The 17,867-nt window shown below is 42.6% G+C and overlaps 1 protein-coding gene across 1 annotated transcript in view; it reads right to left on the bottom strand.

The window, feature by feature from the left end:
* Positions 1 to 3,584: 3,584 nt before the first annotated feature.
* LOC140516159 (protein bicaudal D homolog 2-like) overlaps positions 3,585 to 17,867 on the bottom strand; it is a 37,217-nt gene continuing 22,934 nt past the window's right edge. Inside the window, exons 5-9 of the mRNA XM_072627133.1 lie at positions 14,351 to 14,773; positions 8,228 to 9,238; positions 6,945 to 7,096; positions 5,639 to 5,810; positions 3,585 to 5,089 (exon numbers count right to left, since the gene is read on the bottom strand). Coding sequence (XP_072483234.1) covers positions 5,639 to 5,810; positions 6,945 to 7,096; positions 8,228 to 9,238; positions 14,351 to 14,773 — 1,758 coding nt within the window. The 3' untranslated portion in view covers positions 3,585 to 5,089. The remainder of the gene's footprint in view (positions 5,090 to 5,638; positions 5,811 to 6,944; positions 7,097 to 8,227; positions 9,239 to 14,350; positions 14,774 to 17,867) is intronic.

The raw sequence follows: 17,867 nt of genomic DNA, 5'->3' as shown, positions 1-17,867 counted from the left end.
AAGGAAATCCCATTCCCTTGGATGAGGGGTGGGAATAGGAAATTTTGTGTTTCCCCCAGGATGAGGTGTGGGGACAGGGAATCTTAGGGTCCAGGATAAGGGGAAGTTGTGGTAAGGAGAGACTTTAGGGCACCAAGGGCTTCACAAAGTCAGTCAATATTATTTTAACTCTCAGGGCACTGTTTCTATTCACATCATGTCCCCACTCAACCACTAGGTAGGAGAATTCTTTTAGCGAAAAATGGGCAAAGGTCATTGTCTTCAGTAGCTGCTTCCTGCTGAACAGGGGTGAAGAGTCCACTTCAGGGATCAGAATAGGTTGGGGGGGTGATCAGCGTGGGGTGCAGAATGCCAACTGAGTCCAGGGTGGAGAGAGGCAAGCCACTTGGTGACATCAAGGGCAGGTTTAGGCAATCCTAAAAGTTGCCTTCCAGATAGGGCTTTCGAAGGTGTGCCCAGGTCCATGGCCTCCAACAGCTGGACCCACAGTCTTCCAGTTTTGGCTGGAGAGGAATTGTAGTTGATAGTCTCTTTCACCTTTCCGACTTAGCAGACTCTTATTCCAGTGGCTAGGAGAAGATCATCTGAGTCTAATTAAGGTTTGGACTCCTGGGTTTCAGCACCATTATGTTGAAGAGAGAAAGATGGGAGAGCTGGTTCAAAATGTGAATGAATTCACTTAGACCTTGTCTGTAGCCATTGGCAGCTTTCTTAATGCAAAAGCAGCAGGCCTAAGATTTAGCAAGGAGCTAAACAAAGGCCTGAAAAAGATTTTAGTGTATCCCATTGTATATGATGCTTGCTTTTGGTTGTAGATACATGCTTGATATTTTTAAAAAAATCTTTCTATGGCCATACTTTACAGGGTTTTCAGCATAAAAATACAATTTTTCAAAAACTTTTTCTATATCTATTGAGATTGCATGGTTTTGGATATTTTTATTTTTAATCTGATTACTTATGTTGTTTTCCTAATGTTGAACCATCTTTGCATCTTTGACATAAATCTTACTTGATCATAATGAATGGTCTCTTGGATGAATTGTTGTCATCTGTTTGACAGGATTTTGTTTTAACTGTTTGAATCACTGTCCATTAATGATATTGGCCTATGGTTTTCTTTTTGTGCTCTATCAATTTGTGGTTTACTTAATAGGACTACATTTGTCCTAATGGCCCAGCACCAACAATTCAGATCTTTGCAGAGTTGGTTTTTCCAGGTTGCAGCCTTGGGTGGACTTTGTTCCTGACAGGCTTTCAATTGGTTATCAAGGTCTGAAGAAATTTCCACAGCTGGTACCTGGGGTTGCTGCAACACTGGAAAGAAGGATCAGGGACTGCAGTGTAAGGGTGGATTGTGATGTTCTACCCTTGTGTCTGCTAGTGCAACTTCATTGCTTTTACCATGGCAAGTAGGGGAGAAGCACTGAATGAGCTCAAGGTCCAAGACTGTCAGTTTTCTGGGATTGGAGATTTTCCTTCTTTTTTTTTTTAGTCTTTCAGATTGTAGGTGTCCTCAATCATGGAAATAGATGAAGTTACATTATCTTTAGTCCATAATTTCTGTTTTGGGGCTCTTTCAGAGGTCATGGGGATTGAAGAAAATGTCGAGTTCACCATCTTGTTGCTCATGTGACCTGGAACGAATCTGGACATTTTCCCTGGCTGTTCCCTGTTCCTGGAAGATTCTCCCTCCTCATCTTTACCTCCTGGCTTCCTTGGATTCCTTTAAGTCCCAGTTAAAATTACACCTTCTACAGGAAGTCTTCTCTGACCTCACTTAATTCTGATGCCTTTCCTCAGTTGATTTTTTTCCAACGTATTCTGTACGTAGCTTTTTTACATATTGTCTTCTCCATTAGAATATAAACTCTTTGAGGATAGGAACTATCTTCTACCTTTCTTTGTATGCCTAGTGCTTAGCATAGCGACTGGCTTAAAGCAAGCAGGTATTTACTTAATGTTTATTGACTGACTCATCTGGAATAGACTCAGAGTATCACACATACAGGTCAGAAGGGCAGGGAGTTCTTTGATACTCTTTCAAAAGCAGCTAGTTCCCCACTTTCTCCATGGCTTAATCCTTCCCCCTTTCCACAAAACTCACCAACACTAGCTTTCTGAACACTCAGAGAACTCTCCCGTGAAAGGTCAGAGTTTTTGTCTTTGTAGGTAAAACAAGATTTCTAACTCTTTTCATAAGACATCAGCCATGGAAACCAGAGCCTCTAAACTACAGACAGTGAGGTAATGCCTATTCAGTGAACCGACCTTCTTAAGAAATAAACGGAATGGTCCCTTTAATGATCAAAAGAAAAAAATAAGTTAATCCAGCTGGGAGGGCAAGAGCAACAGTTACTATTGATAATCACTCTGAAGCCAGGAGGGTCCCCAAAAGAGGCATCAAGTAGAGTTTGGGTAGGGACCTACTGTTGTCACTAAAAAGTGCACTGGGCTTTAAAGTGCACTGGGTTTAAGGTTTTGGCAAAGACAAGGGAGGAAATAAGGGAGGAAGGAAGGAAGGAAGGAAGGAAGGAAGAAATCTGACCTGTAAACCCCAAGTTACGTGGTAATCCTCTGGCCTTCCAAATTTGCCTTGCTTTGCAGAGGAAAATGAAGGGGGGAATGTCACTCAAAGTGAGTACCTGAATAAGGCAAGGTCTCCTGGTGCATGCTGGGCCTTTTCTAGTCATCCTGATGAATATCTGGTCACTGGATCCAGATGGCACAGGAGGGAAAGTAAGCCTGGTGACTGTGCACAGCTCTCCCTCACGCAAAACAAGGAAGGAAGAAAGGAAGGAAAGAAAGAAGGAAGGAAAGAAGGAAGGAAGGAAGAAAGGAAAAGGCAAGGAAGGAAAGAAGGAATCTGGCCACTAAACCTCAAGTTATATGGGTGTCCTCTGTCCATTCAAATTCGCCTTCCATTGCAGAGGAAAATGAAGGGGGGACCTCCTTCTAAGTGAGTACCTGAATAGGACAAGGTCTCCTAGTGCATGCTGGGCCTTCTCTAGTCATCTTGATAAATATCTGGTCACTAAATCTAGATGGCCCAGGAGAGGAAGTGAGGCTGGTGACAGTGCACAGCCCTCCCTCACACAAAACAAAGTCAAGTACAAGTCATGTCATCATTTCTCTGATGTCATGGTCTTCTTTGAAAATGAAGAGAGAACACAGACCTTCTAGGGAGGGCTTTGCATGGTGGTCAAAAAGCCCTGCAGTCTCGGAATTGGAAAAGTAGTTAGCAAGACCTGGTCTTTTGTAAAACAAATTCAAAAGACAATGAACCAAGTAGAAGACTATCCTGGATAGTACCCTATAGCAGTGACTATGGGAAGATGAAGGTATTTGGTCTCATCCCACTAGGCTGAAATGTCTCTGTAAATCAGCTACAGGTAAAATCAGCATTCAGTGCAAGCCAAAAGGCTGCTTGCATTTCCCAGTTACAATAGATGGGGGTATGCCCAATATCAGGCCCCTTGGTATTGTTACTTTTTTCTCCTAGTATTTGCTCTACTAGAATGTGGCTTGTATGTAACGAGTCAGCAGTCTTAAATATAAAGACATCAAGATCAGAAAAGGAGAAATGCAGACAACTAACACAATTTATTTGTTTCTTTACACAAAACACTTCAACATGCCTTGTATTGAAGGGGAGATTTAGAGAGTGTTACTTCATACACAAAGTAAAATAGATATTTTAATATCTCCATTAAAATGTATCTATATATACTTTTATTCCATTTAAACCATTCTCTTATCTCTTGCCGAGCAGATTTAGTTAGAGAGAGCTTTTCATATCTCTTGCAGCCAGCTACATTTTAGTAGTGAAAATACTCAAAGGCTCACAAACTAATACTAAGCAGTTGAGGGTGTGTGGTTGATAGAACCACTCACCCTTCAAGTCACCAACTCTCTTGAGATGATTAGTCTATATCCAGCATGCAATTCAGAAGGACAAGTAAGAGAAAATGGTTTCCTTTTATTAAAGATAGTTAATAAGTGGATTCTCAAAATAACATCCTCTTCAACAATTTAGTGTCCCATCATTTAGCTTTTTTTTTCTGCAAGAGAAAATACGGGTAGAATCTAAAGAATCCCATAAAGGACTGTGGGTGGCTGATTCCCAACCTTAAAGGTACTGGGTTGGAAGAGGAAAAAACCCAGAGACCTTTCCACAAAAACTATACAATTTTGAATTGGCATAAGGCAGCCCCTTGTTACTTGACCAATCCTTGAATTTAACAGTCTACCCTCTTTGGGCTTCAGATTGCATTCACCTAGAAAGAGTAATGCATTTGGTACCTTGCCTTGCCAAAAACAGTCTCCTGTACTCAGGAATCTCAGCAAGTTCCAGCATTACCAAGCATCCCAAATACTTGGCACTTACTCAGGGTACTTGGATGACAAAGCTCTTTCCCTGAAAATGCCTAAAGGAATCCATTCCATCCGGGATTTGCACAAATACAATTTTTAAAGTTTAAGACAGCACACAGTACACTCATACACTGATAGAAGCTACTTGTGCAGACAATTTCTAACACCGTACAAACAACAGCAAGTGAATGTCCAATTATATGGAAAGTAACTTGTAAACATAAAGACATACAAGGTTTCATTTCTTGCTTGAAATGGAATTGAAAAAGAGGAGCAACATGAAGTTTCTGTATTTTTTTTTAACATTTCTGAAGAGACAGGAGCACAATGAACATGGAACAGGGAATATGGTAATCTTCACAAAGGAATTACAGGACAATGGTATTCAAAACAAATCACAGCACCACTGGTACTTCAATAGAATGTAGCTCTTAGACACAACACAATCTCAAGTATCATTTTGAAATGGCCTGAGTTTTCAAAACAACTATAAATGTTCTTCCTGTAACTGAATTAGCACATTAAATATCTTTACAGAAGACATCCAACACTCTTAAGACAACCATTTAAAGCTGATAACTTGGATTATCTCAATGTTTACCCCAGTCCTCTGCAAATTCCTTTGCTTGTCAACCCTGTTGCTTCCCCTCTCCTGGAAACACGGGGTGGGGGGGCGTCTTCTTTCTTTATGCTATTCATTTACTGCTGGAGGAGACTGAGAAACAAAGCAACATAAAAACATAGCAATGAAAACTAGGCAAGCAGATGTGATGGAATATTTTCAACATCTCATCATATAAAATTCTAAACTTATTTTGAGAAATGAGAGGGAAGTCTCACTGCCACATTATTCTATGACTAGTGGAGAGATATATTAGGACAAGTGTATGTCACACTAATGACACTTTCCACGCAAGGCTACATGATTCAGCAGTCAACTTAGAAAGATGGTGAAAAGTCAATTATTTGGAGAAGTAAGATGATTAAAGAACTATGAAGTGAGGAAGTAGGCACACACCATCAGCTTGAATAGGGACGAGTTTTTGAGTCAAGAACTGAAAACACACTTATGAGAAAAATCTCATCCAGGGTAGAGATATGGGGATAAATATACTCAATGAAAAGTTGACCAGCTACCCTCAGTCACAATCTTCACTGTGTGGAAGCACCCCACTCCCACCCCTCCTAGCTCCATACTTGAGAAAATATGTCATTCCCAGTTACTCTTGAACTGTCTCCCTTTAGGGTTGGAAACAAGCTTTACCTAGCTGTTCAGTGGCACAGTGAACAGTGAGTCCAGTGTCTCCAAGCACTGGATCAGGGCCTGTTTCTGCTGAACTGCTAGGCTCAGGAAAGATTTCAAGGTCTTCTTTTGATCTTCCACAGCAGCAAGCTGTTGCTGTATTTCACCAAGCTGCAAAACACATTCGTCACATCTGCAAAAGAAGAACAGAAAGGCAGTTCAGCACCTCCCACCAATCACTGTACCTAAACATCTTGGTCTTCCTTCAGGCATGGGTCCCCAAGCAGGCAATCCCACTCAACCTATTTATCTTCAAGGAGCAACTGGATCGCTCATAAGTGAGCAGCTGCCGTGTTGTTTCCTTGTCCTTGTAAAGAACACAGTTCTTCACTTGTTACTGCCTCAATGTAGGAGGGGATCAGACCCTCCATCAAAAAGGCTGGAGACTGCCCTCTCAAGGAAAGCTTCCACTCAGCAAATAAGTTAATAACAGCTCCTTTCTCCATGGTATTCTAAAGTTTACAAAGCTCTTTTCTCACAGCACGGAGCTGGATAATCAAGGATTGTTATGTCAATTTTTCAAATGAAGGAAACCTCACAAAAGGGATGTGACTCATCTAAGATCCCAAATCTAGTAAGCACGAACCACGGTGCAAACCTGGCTAAACCCTAGGTCCATTGCTCTTTCCTGCATTCTTCTGACTGAAAAAAAAACCCTGCTGCATGAGGAAACCCAGTCAAACATAATCCTGGATCTAAGAAATCTCCCAGGAAAAATCAAACACCATGGTTACCTGTGTCATTCCCTTAACATTCTCTAAATGCTTTAGTATTGAGTCTTCATAAGAATACACCTTCTGTTGAAGGTAGCTTACAAGAAAGCGATCATGTAGCACACTGTGCTAAGAGGACAGGACAGTTAAGAAACAAAAAGGGAACTAAGCCAACTGATCTGTCCACTATCACGCAGGATGTGACTCCCAAAGTCAGAATCAAATTCCCACTTGGTGGTTCTTTCACACAGTGACTCATGTTGAGACTAGTGATGGGAAGTGTAGATAAAATGAGCAGGAACAGCTCTACGTGTGCATTGTCTTTTCTGGGAAGAAAAAGTGTAAGGTCTCTCCTTCCTCCCTTTGTCACACATACAACCAAATGTGCATAAATTAGTTTGGGGACAGGTGCTCACATTAGGGCAACCAAGGACTGGAAATCTCTCCCTTGTCCCAAGCTCCGTGTTTCCTCAAAACCAGGAAATGGTTGTCCATTCACACCAGAGTGTTGGGGGAGTTTTGGAAACTTTAAAAGAGGCAGAACTGAAACTTGCCTGCTGGCAAACACTGCCCAAAGAGAGGAAAAATTAGCAGTATGTTCTTTCAGAACTTTCATCTCATGCCTTAATTTACTCATGATATCTGCCACCACAAGTTTCTCATCTTCATATTTGCGTTTCATATTGGAAAGGGCACCTTCAGCAGCCTAGAGGAGAGTGAAAAGAATATGAGTCTACTGGCAAGCTGCAATGCAGAATTTTCCAAACCCTCCTCCTCCAGAGGTTCAATGCGCTCCCTGCCCTCCTCAGTACTAGTACTTCCCCTCTGATAGTACAATTTACCCTTTGTCTATCTTGCACGGACATGGTTGTTCGTGTGCTGGCTATTCCATCAGTATGTGAGTACCAGGAGGGCAAGGACCATATTTTTGGTTCGTTTTTTTTTTTTAAGTTGGTTTTTATTTTTGTATCCCTACAGCTTAGCACAGGGCCCGGCACAAGGTGAATTCTTAACAAATGCTTACTGATTTGGTTTTACCAACTAAGTTAACGAACTTCTCAACATACTTAATATGATGTTAGCTACTGACTCTTAACACACTACAGGTGTGTCATATCAAGGGGGTTAGGAGCACGGTGCCCTGATATCTTGGAAAATCCACATAAAAATTTTTGTCTTCCCTCTATACCAGAGAAAAAGTCTGAATCATTACTGTAACAAATCATTAAAATATGTTAATATTATATAATATTCTATATAAATTTTATGCGTTTCGGCAGTTCTAAAGTTTTTCAGTGTCATCTGCTGGCCTTCACCTGTCATCTGCAGATTCCACAAAACTACTCCCAAATTCCCGTTAAATTTCTTATGCCAATTCTGGATATAGCAAAACAGCAATGAGGAAAGTCAAGATGTGGAAGGCAGAAATATACTTCTTAATGTTTATCAAAACTGTAAGACGACCCTACCCTGGGGCCTAGTCCACAAGATCGCTAAATTACCATCACTATGGACCTTGGGGATGACAAGTAATAACTTGCACATAGGCACTGGCAAGGGATTTTGTACTCTGAATCAACAAAACCATAAAGTGGTAGATATAGGAAAAAATCAACTATTCCTTATATCTTTCCAAGTTAACATGGGGAATTATGTGAACTTCAGAAAGAAAAAGAAAAAAATGTTCTTTTGGATGCCTGCTTTTCCCAACCTGACAACAAGTCATCTTTGAGTCCTTAAATTTTCATAGCGTGTCTCTTTCTGCCTCTGCTCCAGAGGCAAATGTGACATGGCTGTGTAGTGTCTAAAGTGCCCAGGATTATCGCCAATAGCTTACCTGCTTGTTGGCCTTCAAGACAGTCCTAAGAGTTGCTATTTGCTCTCTTTGAGTGTTCAACAAAGACTTCAGTTCCATTATTTCGTGAACAAGAGCATTTTTGTCCTTCAACTCTGTTGACACGGTTTCGAGGGACTTGTTGCCCAGTGAGATCGCCAGGGCTGTCTGGAGTTGCTTCACTTGACTTCCAATGATGGAAATTTGGTTGGAAAGACTCTCAGGTTCCTTGTCATCCTCTTCTCCATCAGACTCACAAGGAGAATCACAAACGGCCTGGTTGCTGCTGCCACTTTCCACGGAGCTTGCCTCAGGGCTAAACAAGGCTTTCACAAAGAAATCATCAGACTGGCTTCTGCACATACGTGCATTGGCCACAACATCATTGGCATGCCTTTCGCAGGTATGGACAGGGGTCTCTTGGCGATCTTTACAGCCATCCAACAGACCGTTATCAGGTAACAGGTTGTTGCAGACACACACCTGGTGATACATGTTGGCCAGATCTTCAGTAATCACATGCAGCTCCTCCTGGGCAAGGCTCAGCTTGCTCTGAAATTCTGATGACAATTTCCTCGAAGCCTGAAACTCCTTCTCTAGGTTGGTGATGATCTCTTGCTGCTGTTTACCTGATTTGGCCCAGAATCTTATCTTCTCTGTTAGGTTTTGAGACTCTTCTTGCCAGGACTCTGTGTCCTGCTTGTACTTGGCTTCAAAATCCTGGTATTTCTGATGTAGCTCATGAAGTTCTGTCTTCAGCCTCGCTACTTGGGAACAGTTTGACGCTGCACACTTATATTCCAGGCTATGGAGTTCACTGCCACCACTCTTCTCTCCATCGTTTTCAAAGAGCAAACCCGCTTCTTTAGTGCCGCACCGTTTGTTTAGAGTCTGGATTTCCTCAAGAATGTAGTTATTTTGATTTTGCTGTTCAGACAGCGCATCCTTTACACTATCAAGCTGTGTCTGCAACTCTTTTATACTACTTAATAGCCATGACGGTTCATGATCAACCTGAAGGTACAAAGCAAAGAAATTCAAACAGGAATTAAATTTCCTTCTAAAGTTGGCCTTCAAACAAATGACCACTTGTCTGACACGTGTTGGAGTGGATTTCTTCATGGACAAAAATTCCCAAATGTGTTAGGGGTCATCTAGTCCAACCTCTGAGATTCTAGAGTTCATCCTCATTGTATGTTTAGAAATGGGCATCATGGAGAGGGAGCAAGGAGAAGGGTACTCTGTTTGACTCAAGATTAAGACTGAATCCAGGGGAAGGGGACATAACTTTTGTGGTCTTTACACCACAGAGTAAGGAAGCTAGGCAACACGCAGAGGGCAGCCAGGATAGTGAATGAACTTGAGTTCATGTTGTATAAGGAATGGTTGAAGGACATGCGAAGGAGAAAAGACTTGGGTGATATAGGGCAGAATGACCATCTTCAGCAATCTGAAGAGCTGTGATACAGAAGAAGGCTCAGACTTCCTCTATTACTTGGCCCCAGAGGAGCAAACTAGGAACAATAACAGGGAGAAGTTGGAAAGAGGCTCAAAGTCAGGGAAAGGCAGACAGTTGTTCCAAAGTATAACTGGCTGCCCTGAGAGGTGACAGGTTCCCTCCACAGAGGTCTTAAGCAAGCTGCACTGGGGGTCCTTTGGGGGATATGGGTTGGACTAAAAGGATTTGAGGCCTCTTTCATATTCTGAAATCCTGTGATTCCATGAAGGGGAAAAAAGCATCTACTCTTCCTGAATTCACAGTCTCTGTCCATGGTAGCACCATTCACACACAGCCCCCCAGGTGGTAACCATGGGGTCAACTTTGGACTTTTTTGTCTTAGTGACTTTTCCTAGCCAGTCAGCTACCAGGTCTTACTGATTCTACTTCTAAAAATCTCCTGCATCGGTCTGCTATGCGCTCCACTCCCCCAGTAATCATGTTACTAATTCACGGTCTCCTTATTAGCTACCCAGACCTCTCTTTTCTGCTCCTCAGGCCAAAGGAATATCTCAAATGCACAGATCTGGTGGTGTTACTCCTCTGTTCCAAAGAAAAAAGAAGAGAAAAGGAAAGGAAAGGAAGGGAGGGAAGAGAAGGCAAGAAAAAGGAAAGGAAAGGAAAGGAACAGGAAAAAGAAAGTGAAATAAATTAAAAGAAAATTGAAAATAAAATCTTCCAGGACACTGTGGGTGCACAGATGAACATGAAAAGAAGCCCTGCCCTCACTGACTTTTGGTCTTGCTGAGTGGCTGCCACACATATCCTAATCAGTAAGTTCTAGTACTAATAATGGAACTGAGGGGCACTTCTTGAAAACTGATCTAGGAAACTTTAAAAAGAGAACCTTTACCCCTGGGGAAAATCAAATCAATCTTCCTGGAACTGGGGACCAAGTGTTGAATATAGGAACACCTGCTGTTACAGTCTAGTTGGGATATAGATGACAAGATGGGGAATATTGTGAGATAAGGGTTTATTGGAACTTTGTGGCCATGGGAAAAGCTTTAAGTGCCTACCTACAAAGTTTGTCTTTATCCTCAAGGCATTAAGAGGCCCCTATAGGTTCTTGATCAAGTAAGATGGCCAGACCTGTCTGTGACTTAAGAATATTATCTCAGGATTTTCATAGAGGATGATCTGCAGAGATGGAAGAGTGAACAAAAAGGCCACTCTTCCAGCTGTCATTCTTTAAGGCCCCCCATGGCCTGCCACCACAAGCCTTTTCCGGACTGCTCTGTTGGGACTTGCATCCAAATACTCTGTGCCCCCGTCAGACTACATGACTCTCTCCTGGGCCTGATTTGGACTCCTGTGTCTCCCCCCTGGCATGGTCTCCCTCCTCTTTGTCCAAGGAATTCCTTTGATGCTCCCTTAAACAGGCACCTTCTCCAGCAAGACTTTCCTGTTCCCCTGCTTGGTAATTGGTGGGTCAAGGATTCTTTACTCTAAAGTTTACTCCTGTAGCCTGAATCCTCAGAACCTGGCCTTTGTCTATCTAGACTCTAGGTAGGCTACTTGAACCTCCTCACATGATCTGACTGTTCTGGCCCTGACTTCTGATCCACCTGAGGCTTTCCTGACTGACCAGACCACAGCCTGTGGCCAGCTACACCTTGTCTTCAAAGTCATTTTTTGACTTCAAAGTCTCAGCAATGCCCTGCTACAGGAGAAGAAGCATGTGGTTAAATGCAATTGTGCCATCTAGCATAGATCTAAGTCAACTTGACCTTAGTTCCTCAGCACTAAGAGGCCTGTTCACATGGGCCCTTCCCTGGGTGGCACTAGAAAAGCACCTTCAGCCTGCATCGCAGGACTCCGACTCCAAGAAGGGCTTGGTAGAGAGTCGTTATTTGTGCTGGAGAAGAACATTTTTTCTGCCACAAAAGTGGGAATGGTTTAGAGTGGGGCAAATAATTTTCGAGAGGCAAATATTCTTTTAAAAAATAATCCTCTTTAAAAAAAAAAGAGCTGAATCACTCACTGTTAAATGAAGTGTCAGCAGCTACAACAACTCAGTGGGTTAGAAGCAAAGGCACATTATGGTCCCATTCTCATTAGGAAAAAGCCTTTTCCATTACAGGATGGTGGGGACAGCATTTTCTGAAGAAGTACTTTTTCAGATGTTTTTAAGACACTAGAGCCAGGCTAAGTCAAATGTTACCAGCAACAGACAAGGGATAGGAGGCCTGTTTCTGTAAAGGGACAGATTCTAAGACTTCAAGATCTAGAGGTAGAAAGGACTCAGAGATTATCTGGTCATAATTAGATTCTCTCTTACTGAGTCACTCAGGTCATCAGTGCTGGAGGCAGGATTTGAACACAGGTCCTCCAAGGGAGCCTGTGACTCCTGCAACAGGGCTCTTTCTAGTATACCATCCTGCCTCTTCTAGTGCCTGCCTCTTTATCCAATCTATTTAAGAGCCCAAGTTTTCTGTACTTTAATCTAGCTCTTTTAGAGCAGGGAAGCTAAGGTGATCTGCTATCCTTTTGTGGCAATGTGTTTCCCCACTGGAAAGTAAACTCCAGGAAGGCCCACGCTGTCTTGTTTTCTTGTATTGGTATCCCTAGAACTCTCTACAGTGTCTGGCACATAGTAGACGTTTAATAAATGTTTGCTCTCTCATTTGTCTAGCCAGCTAGTTAGTTATCTAATGATGTTATGCTGGGATATGTTTCATTTATAGTCATGGGCCACACTGGTTTCAGTTTGATTGAGCAAAAACTGTTCAGCCCAGAATATTCCTAATCAGGTCAACTCAGTTCAACAAACATTTACTACTGCCATGTACGTTTTCAAGTGGAACACACTCAGAGATAGGCAGTTCCAAATTCATCTTAAACCTGAGTACCTGGACCTGAAAAACTGAACTATTATTACCAATCACTAACTTCTCAAAGCTTTTTCAAGAATGAGTGAGAAGGGGGGGCCGAGCCAAGATGGCGGAGCAGAAAGACACACATATGCTCGCTCTGAACCCACAGCCCATAAAATATCTGTAAAAAAGAACTCCTAACAAATTCTGGAGCAGCAGAAGCCACAGAACAATGGAGTGGAAGAGATTACTATTCCAGAGAGCCCTGAAAACCTGATGCAATAGGTCTGTCGCTCCCCAGACCCGGAGCAAAGCCCAGCCCTGCCTTGGCCACATGACACCGAGAGGAGCAGATCCAAGCAGGCTTCAGGGATGGAATCTCCAGCGATTGCACGGGTCCCTCCACCCACGGGCCCCAAAGGTTGGTTAGAGGGTCTTCTCGGCTTGCCGAGAGGGGAGTGGGGTGCCCCCATAACTCAGGCCCCCTCGGGAGGCAGCAGTGGAGGCAACAGCAGACAGGGGCTCCCCAAGCATTCAGGAGCTGGGATCCCTTGTTGAAGGTCTCTGCATAAACCCCCTGAGGGAACTGAGCCCCGTGAGGCGGCCCTGCCCCAACCTGAGCACCTGAACTTAATCGCACACTGAATAGCAGCTCTGCCCCTGCCCAAAGCCCTGAGGATGGGGAGCTGCATTTGAATCTCAGACCCCAAGGGCTGGCTGGGTGGATCTGGAGGAGAAGTGGGTGTGAAGAGAATATTCAGAAGTCAAGTCACTGGCTGGGAAAATGCCCAGAAAAGGGAAAAAAAATAAGACTTTAGAAGGTTACTTTCTTGGTGAACAGGTATTTCCTCCCTTCCTTTCTGATGAGGAAGAACAGTGCTTACCATTAGGGAAAGACACAGAAGTCAAGGCTTCTGTATCCCAGCCCACTCAATGGGCTCAGGCCATGGAAGAGCTCAAAAAGGATTTTGAAAATCAAGTTAGAGAGGTGGAGGAAAAACTGGGAATAGAAATGAGAGAAATGCAAGTAAAGCATGAAAAACAAGTAAACACCCTGCTAAAGGAGACCCAAAAAAATGCTGAAGAAAATAACACCTTGAAAAATAGGCTAACTCAATTGGCAAAAGAGGTTCAAAAAGCCAATGAGGAGAAGAACGCTTTCAAAAGTAGAATTAGCCAAATTGAAAAGGAGGTTCAAAAGCTCACTGAAGAAAATAGTTCTTTCAAAATTAAAAAGAATGAGTGAGTAGCCAGAATACCCATGGAAGTACGGGAAACAAGATGTTTCACATAAATCTCTCTGAAGAAAATATCTGAGTAGTCAAATGACTAAGAATTTATCATATGATTTTGGAAACGTGAGGAGAGCAACACTGAGGGCATGTTGTTTCTGCAAAAAGTCTCAGAGAGGTAAGGTTGCAATTCCTCGACCACCTCGAAGGTCTTTTCTCATTGCTTCATTTAAAGATGTGCTCCCAATGTCTGCATTTTTTTTTCAGTAAAAGTAATTTACACATTCTAGTGCCCTTTCATCACATCTGCAGATCATCACTGTGACTCTGCCACTGCTGAGCCCTACTAGCATTCCTCACCTATTCTCCTCTTTGAAAGACCTGGAGATAAAGGTACAATAAAGCCACGGGGTTTGTTTGAGAAAGTCTATACACAGCTCAGCAAAAGAAAGCCAGCTGAGTACTTCTCAGAAGAATTTTGCCACCTTACATTGCAGTGCTAAACTCTCCTAAGAGGCTCATTTACGTTTAGATCCTCATGCTGCCTAGCTGACAAATACAGAGAAAAGAGCTCTCCTACCTGCAGAAGCCGCTGGTTCAGTTTCTCAATCTCGGATAAACTGAGCTCACTCGAAAGATCACACACTAAACCAGGTGGGGGCCTGAAGTTGTTGCTATTTTGAGGGGTGGACATCATGTTTTCTCTGGGGTTCCTGAAGACTTGATTGTTGTAGCCAAAGCCCAGGTCCTCATCCCTAAAATGATTCACATCATCGAAATTTGTCAGCAGAGTCCCTAAGAAATCATAGGTATTGATGTACCCAGACAGCACCCTGCGCAGCTCCTTTTTTTGTTCTCGTTCACTCTGGAGGGTTTCCAAGGCCTCCTCTAGATGATGGTCAGAGATCACCTTCTGTCGAGTGACTTCAACCAGACGACTGTCTCTAAGCTCAATTTCTTCATTTCTCCTCTGAACTTCACGTCTTAAGCCTTCATACTCCACCTGAAATGAAAAGAAAATGCCTTTTTCCTAAACCAACTACTTATCCTGTGCAGCTCATGAGTTCTGAATTTTGCCTCACCTTATTTATGCTAGAAACTGCCCTGTTCAGAGACATTCCCAGACAGAGAAGAATGAAAGGATAGGAACAGGCAGTTCTCAAAGGAAGAAATCCAAGCTCTAAACAATCATGTGACAAAATGCTCCAAATTACTAAAAGTTTCAGAAATGCACAGTACAACAACTCTGATGTTCCATCTCACACCCTCCAGGATGATTAAAAGGGGAAATTACAACTACTGCAGGAAAACAGGCACACTACTTATTGGTAGAGTTGTGAACTGGTCTGGCCATTTTAGAAAGCAACTTGAAACCACATTCCAAAGACACCAAACTGTGACTATGAGTCAGTGATACTGCTATCAGGCCAATAACTCCAAAACATCAAAGAATGAGGAGGACTCATGTACAAATATATGTATAGTAGCTCTTTTCTATGACAAAGAACTGGAAACAAAGGGAGTCAATTCGAGTATCAGTCACTGCCAACCACTATATTAAACGTCAGGGATTCAAAGAGAAACCAAAATTACAAAAAATCCTAGCTCCCAGGGAATTCAGTCTGATGTATAGCTTATGATTTGGAAAACAGATGAACAAATGCATGAATAGGAGTGCAACAGAACATGATCATTGCATTGTAAGAAATGATGAAAAAGAAACCTTGGGAAGACTTTTATGAACTGATGTACTGCGGAAAACAGAACCAGTATAATTATATATAAGGTGCAGAATGAGACATACATTTTTGGAGGTGGTCAATGTGAGAATTTATTTTACTTGAATGCATATATTTTACAAGGGTTCTGTTTTAATTTGTGTGTGTACGGTGGGGGTGAATGTGTGAGGGTGCTCGTATGCATGAGTATTGGAGGAAGGGGGTAACTGAAGGAGAGAAGAGGGGATAGCAATAAGGTTTTTAGAAAGAAATAAAAAAGGGCCATTGGAGCATTTTTTAAAATGTACAGAAGAGAACAGAAGGAACTGAAGACAAGCAGGATAGTTTTGCAAGTTACAACATCAATATATCTTATATTTAAAAGTAAAGGGAAACCCTAAGTGATAGCTGCAGTGCTGTGTTCGATGTATTATCTTCTTTTTCTATTCTACTTGTTATGCACGAGTGCTAATCTTCATCAGCTTTTAGATTCGGCATTTAAAACAAGTGTTTAAAGAAAAAAAATGCCTTGTTTTTACCCTAGCCAAAGACCACTTCTGGTTCTGGGCTGGAAGTCTACGGAGAGCTCTTGGTTACAAGTCTGTGGCTTGGTATCAATGTCCATTCCCACTGCTGCTTCCTATTAGCCCCTCTTGCTTGAATTCAGAACCCTCATGGCTCATTCTTCTTGCCTGGGTCCCCTATTCCTGATTCTCTTAACCTGTCTGTTCCTGAAGTCTGCTACTTGACTTCACCTGCCTAAATGTATGGCCAAAAGTTGCATGGTTCTCTACTCTAAATGACAGCTCTGGCCCACCTGGCTTATACCACTGGCAGGACACTTGCTCCTGGTTACCTATGATATAGTGGAGAAGTCTGAGAAAACGGCTCTTAGGGAACATTTAGTCTAGTACAATGAGCAGCACTGTGGAAGTCAACAGGTCCAATTCAACAAGCACTCACTCATGAAGTGTGTCCTCTCTGTGTGGGTCATTCTGTATGTTACATTCTGGGAACACAAAACCAAAAGGCGTACCCAAAGAACATAACAAACATGTGGCACTAGCAGAACAGACTAGAATCTCTTCTCTAGGTTCCATATCAGGATTCCAGCACATCAACAATGGCTCAGAGAAGAATCTGATTATTCCTTGCTGTCCTTAGAGTATTGTAGTCTCTCTCATGATGCCCTGCACATAATGAGCACTGAATTTAATTAAGGCACGCAGGGATCTTAAGCTATCTTGGGTGAAACTTTAAAAAATATTGGTGGCTTATTGGCCATTTTGGGGTGGGGGACACCATAGAGAAGAGGGGACTGCCTGAAAATTGTTGATATAAAGGCAGGATTCAATACAACTTTGATCAAAATATTATTAAAAGTAAGGACTAAAGATGAGGGTTCATACAATCTGTCCCCCCTGCTCGTGTGCGCCCATATGCGCACACAGAAACACATACACACACACAGAGACTCCTAAAAACACACAGAAAAACTCAAAAATCATCACATCTGCTACAAAACCTGCCAAACACTCAGACTTTGCCCCTTACATTCACAGGGTACTTTGGGGAGTTCTCATTTTAAATGCCCAGCCCAAAACATTGGGTATTTCCTTTCAAATACTATATGGAGTATTTCAGAGTCAGACAGATTTAAAATAAAGACAATCCACTCACTAGATGATCAAGAAGTAACACCCATCTAAGAGTTTCATGGGGAAGCTACTCTCCCTGCCCCATCCTTGGGGTTCAAAAGCCCATCGAGCAAGGGCACGACCAGAAGCCCATGCCAACCTAGTGATGTCAAGCTTCAGAAGCCTCTTACTACCAAGAGGCTGGATGACCTGACCCTGCTATCAAAGATCTTAAAGTCAAAATCCTCTCTCAACAAATCATTTCTATGTAAGACTTCAACTCAGAAGGCTGTTCTACAGTAGAGCCCACTTCATGAGGGTGGAGAGGGGTAACGAGAGCAGATGAACAGTAGGCAACTATGAGTGATCCTCTTCCAATACCATCTTCCATGGTGAGGAAGGATTTATTTTTCTGCTGTTCAGCCATGTTTTCCCTTGGTGCCTGTAATTATTCAGGAGAGAGCAATCCCCAAGGGCACAATTCTCAACCCTTGCATGAGACACATAAATGCTTAGCTCCAGCTCTGTTCTAGTGGCATAATGACTGGTCACTGCTATCCTGCTGGGTGAGTCCCTGGCCCACATGCCCTTTGCTTGAGGGGCCCTAGCCATGTTCACTTTGCTTCAGGATCAGCTCCCTCTGTGGAATGCTCCACTACACCTCAGCAATTCTGTCCTTTCCCAACCCCCTTCCACTGCTGTTTTGCAGTCATTTCCATCTCATGTGACTCTTTCTGACCTC

The sequence above is a fragment of the Notamacropus eugenii genome, chromosome X (genome assembly GCF_028372415.1).
Source record: "Notamacropus eugenii isolate mMacEug1 chromosome X, mMacEug1.pri_v2, whole genome shotgun sequence".
In the NCBI taxonomy this organism is placed as follows: domain Eukaryota; kingdom Metazoa; phylum Chordata; class Mammalia; order Diprotodontia; family Macropodidae; genus Notamacropus; species Notamacropus eugenii.
Note: the sequence above shows the minus strand (reverse complement) of the source record. Positions and strands in the feature narration are given on the sequence as shown.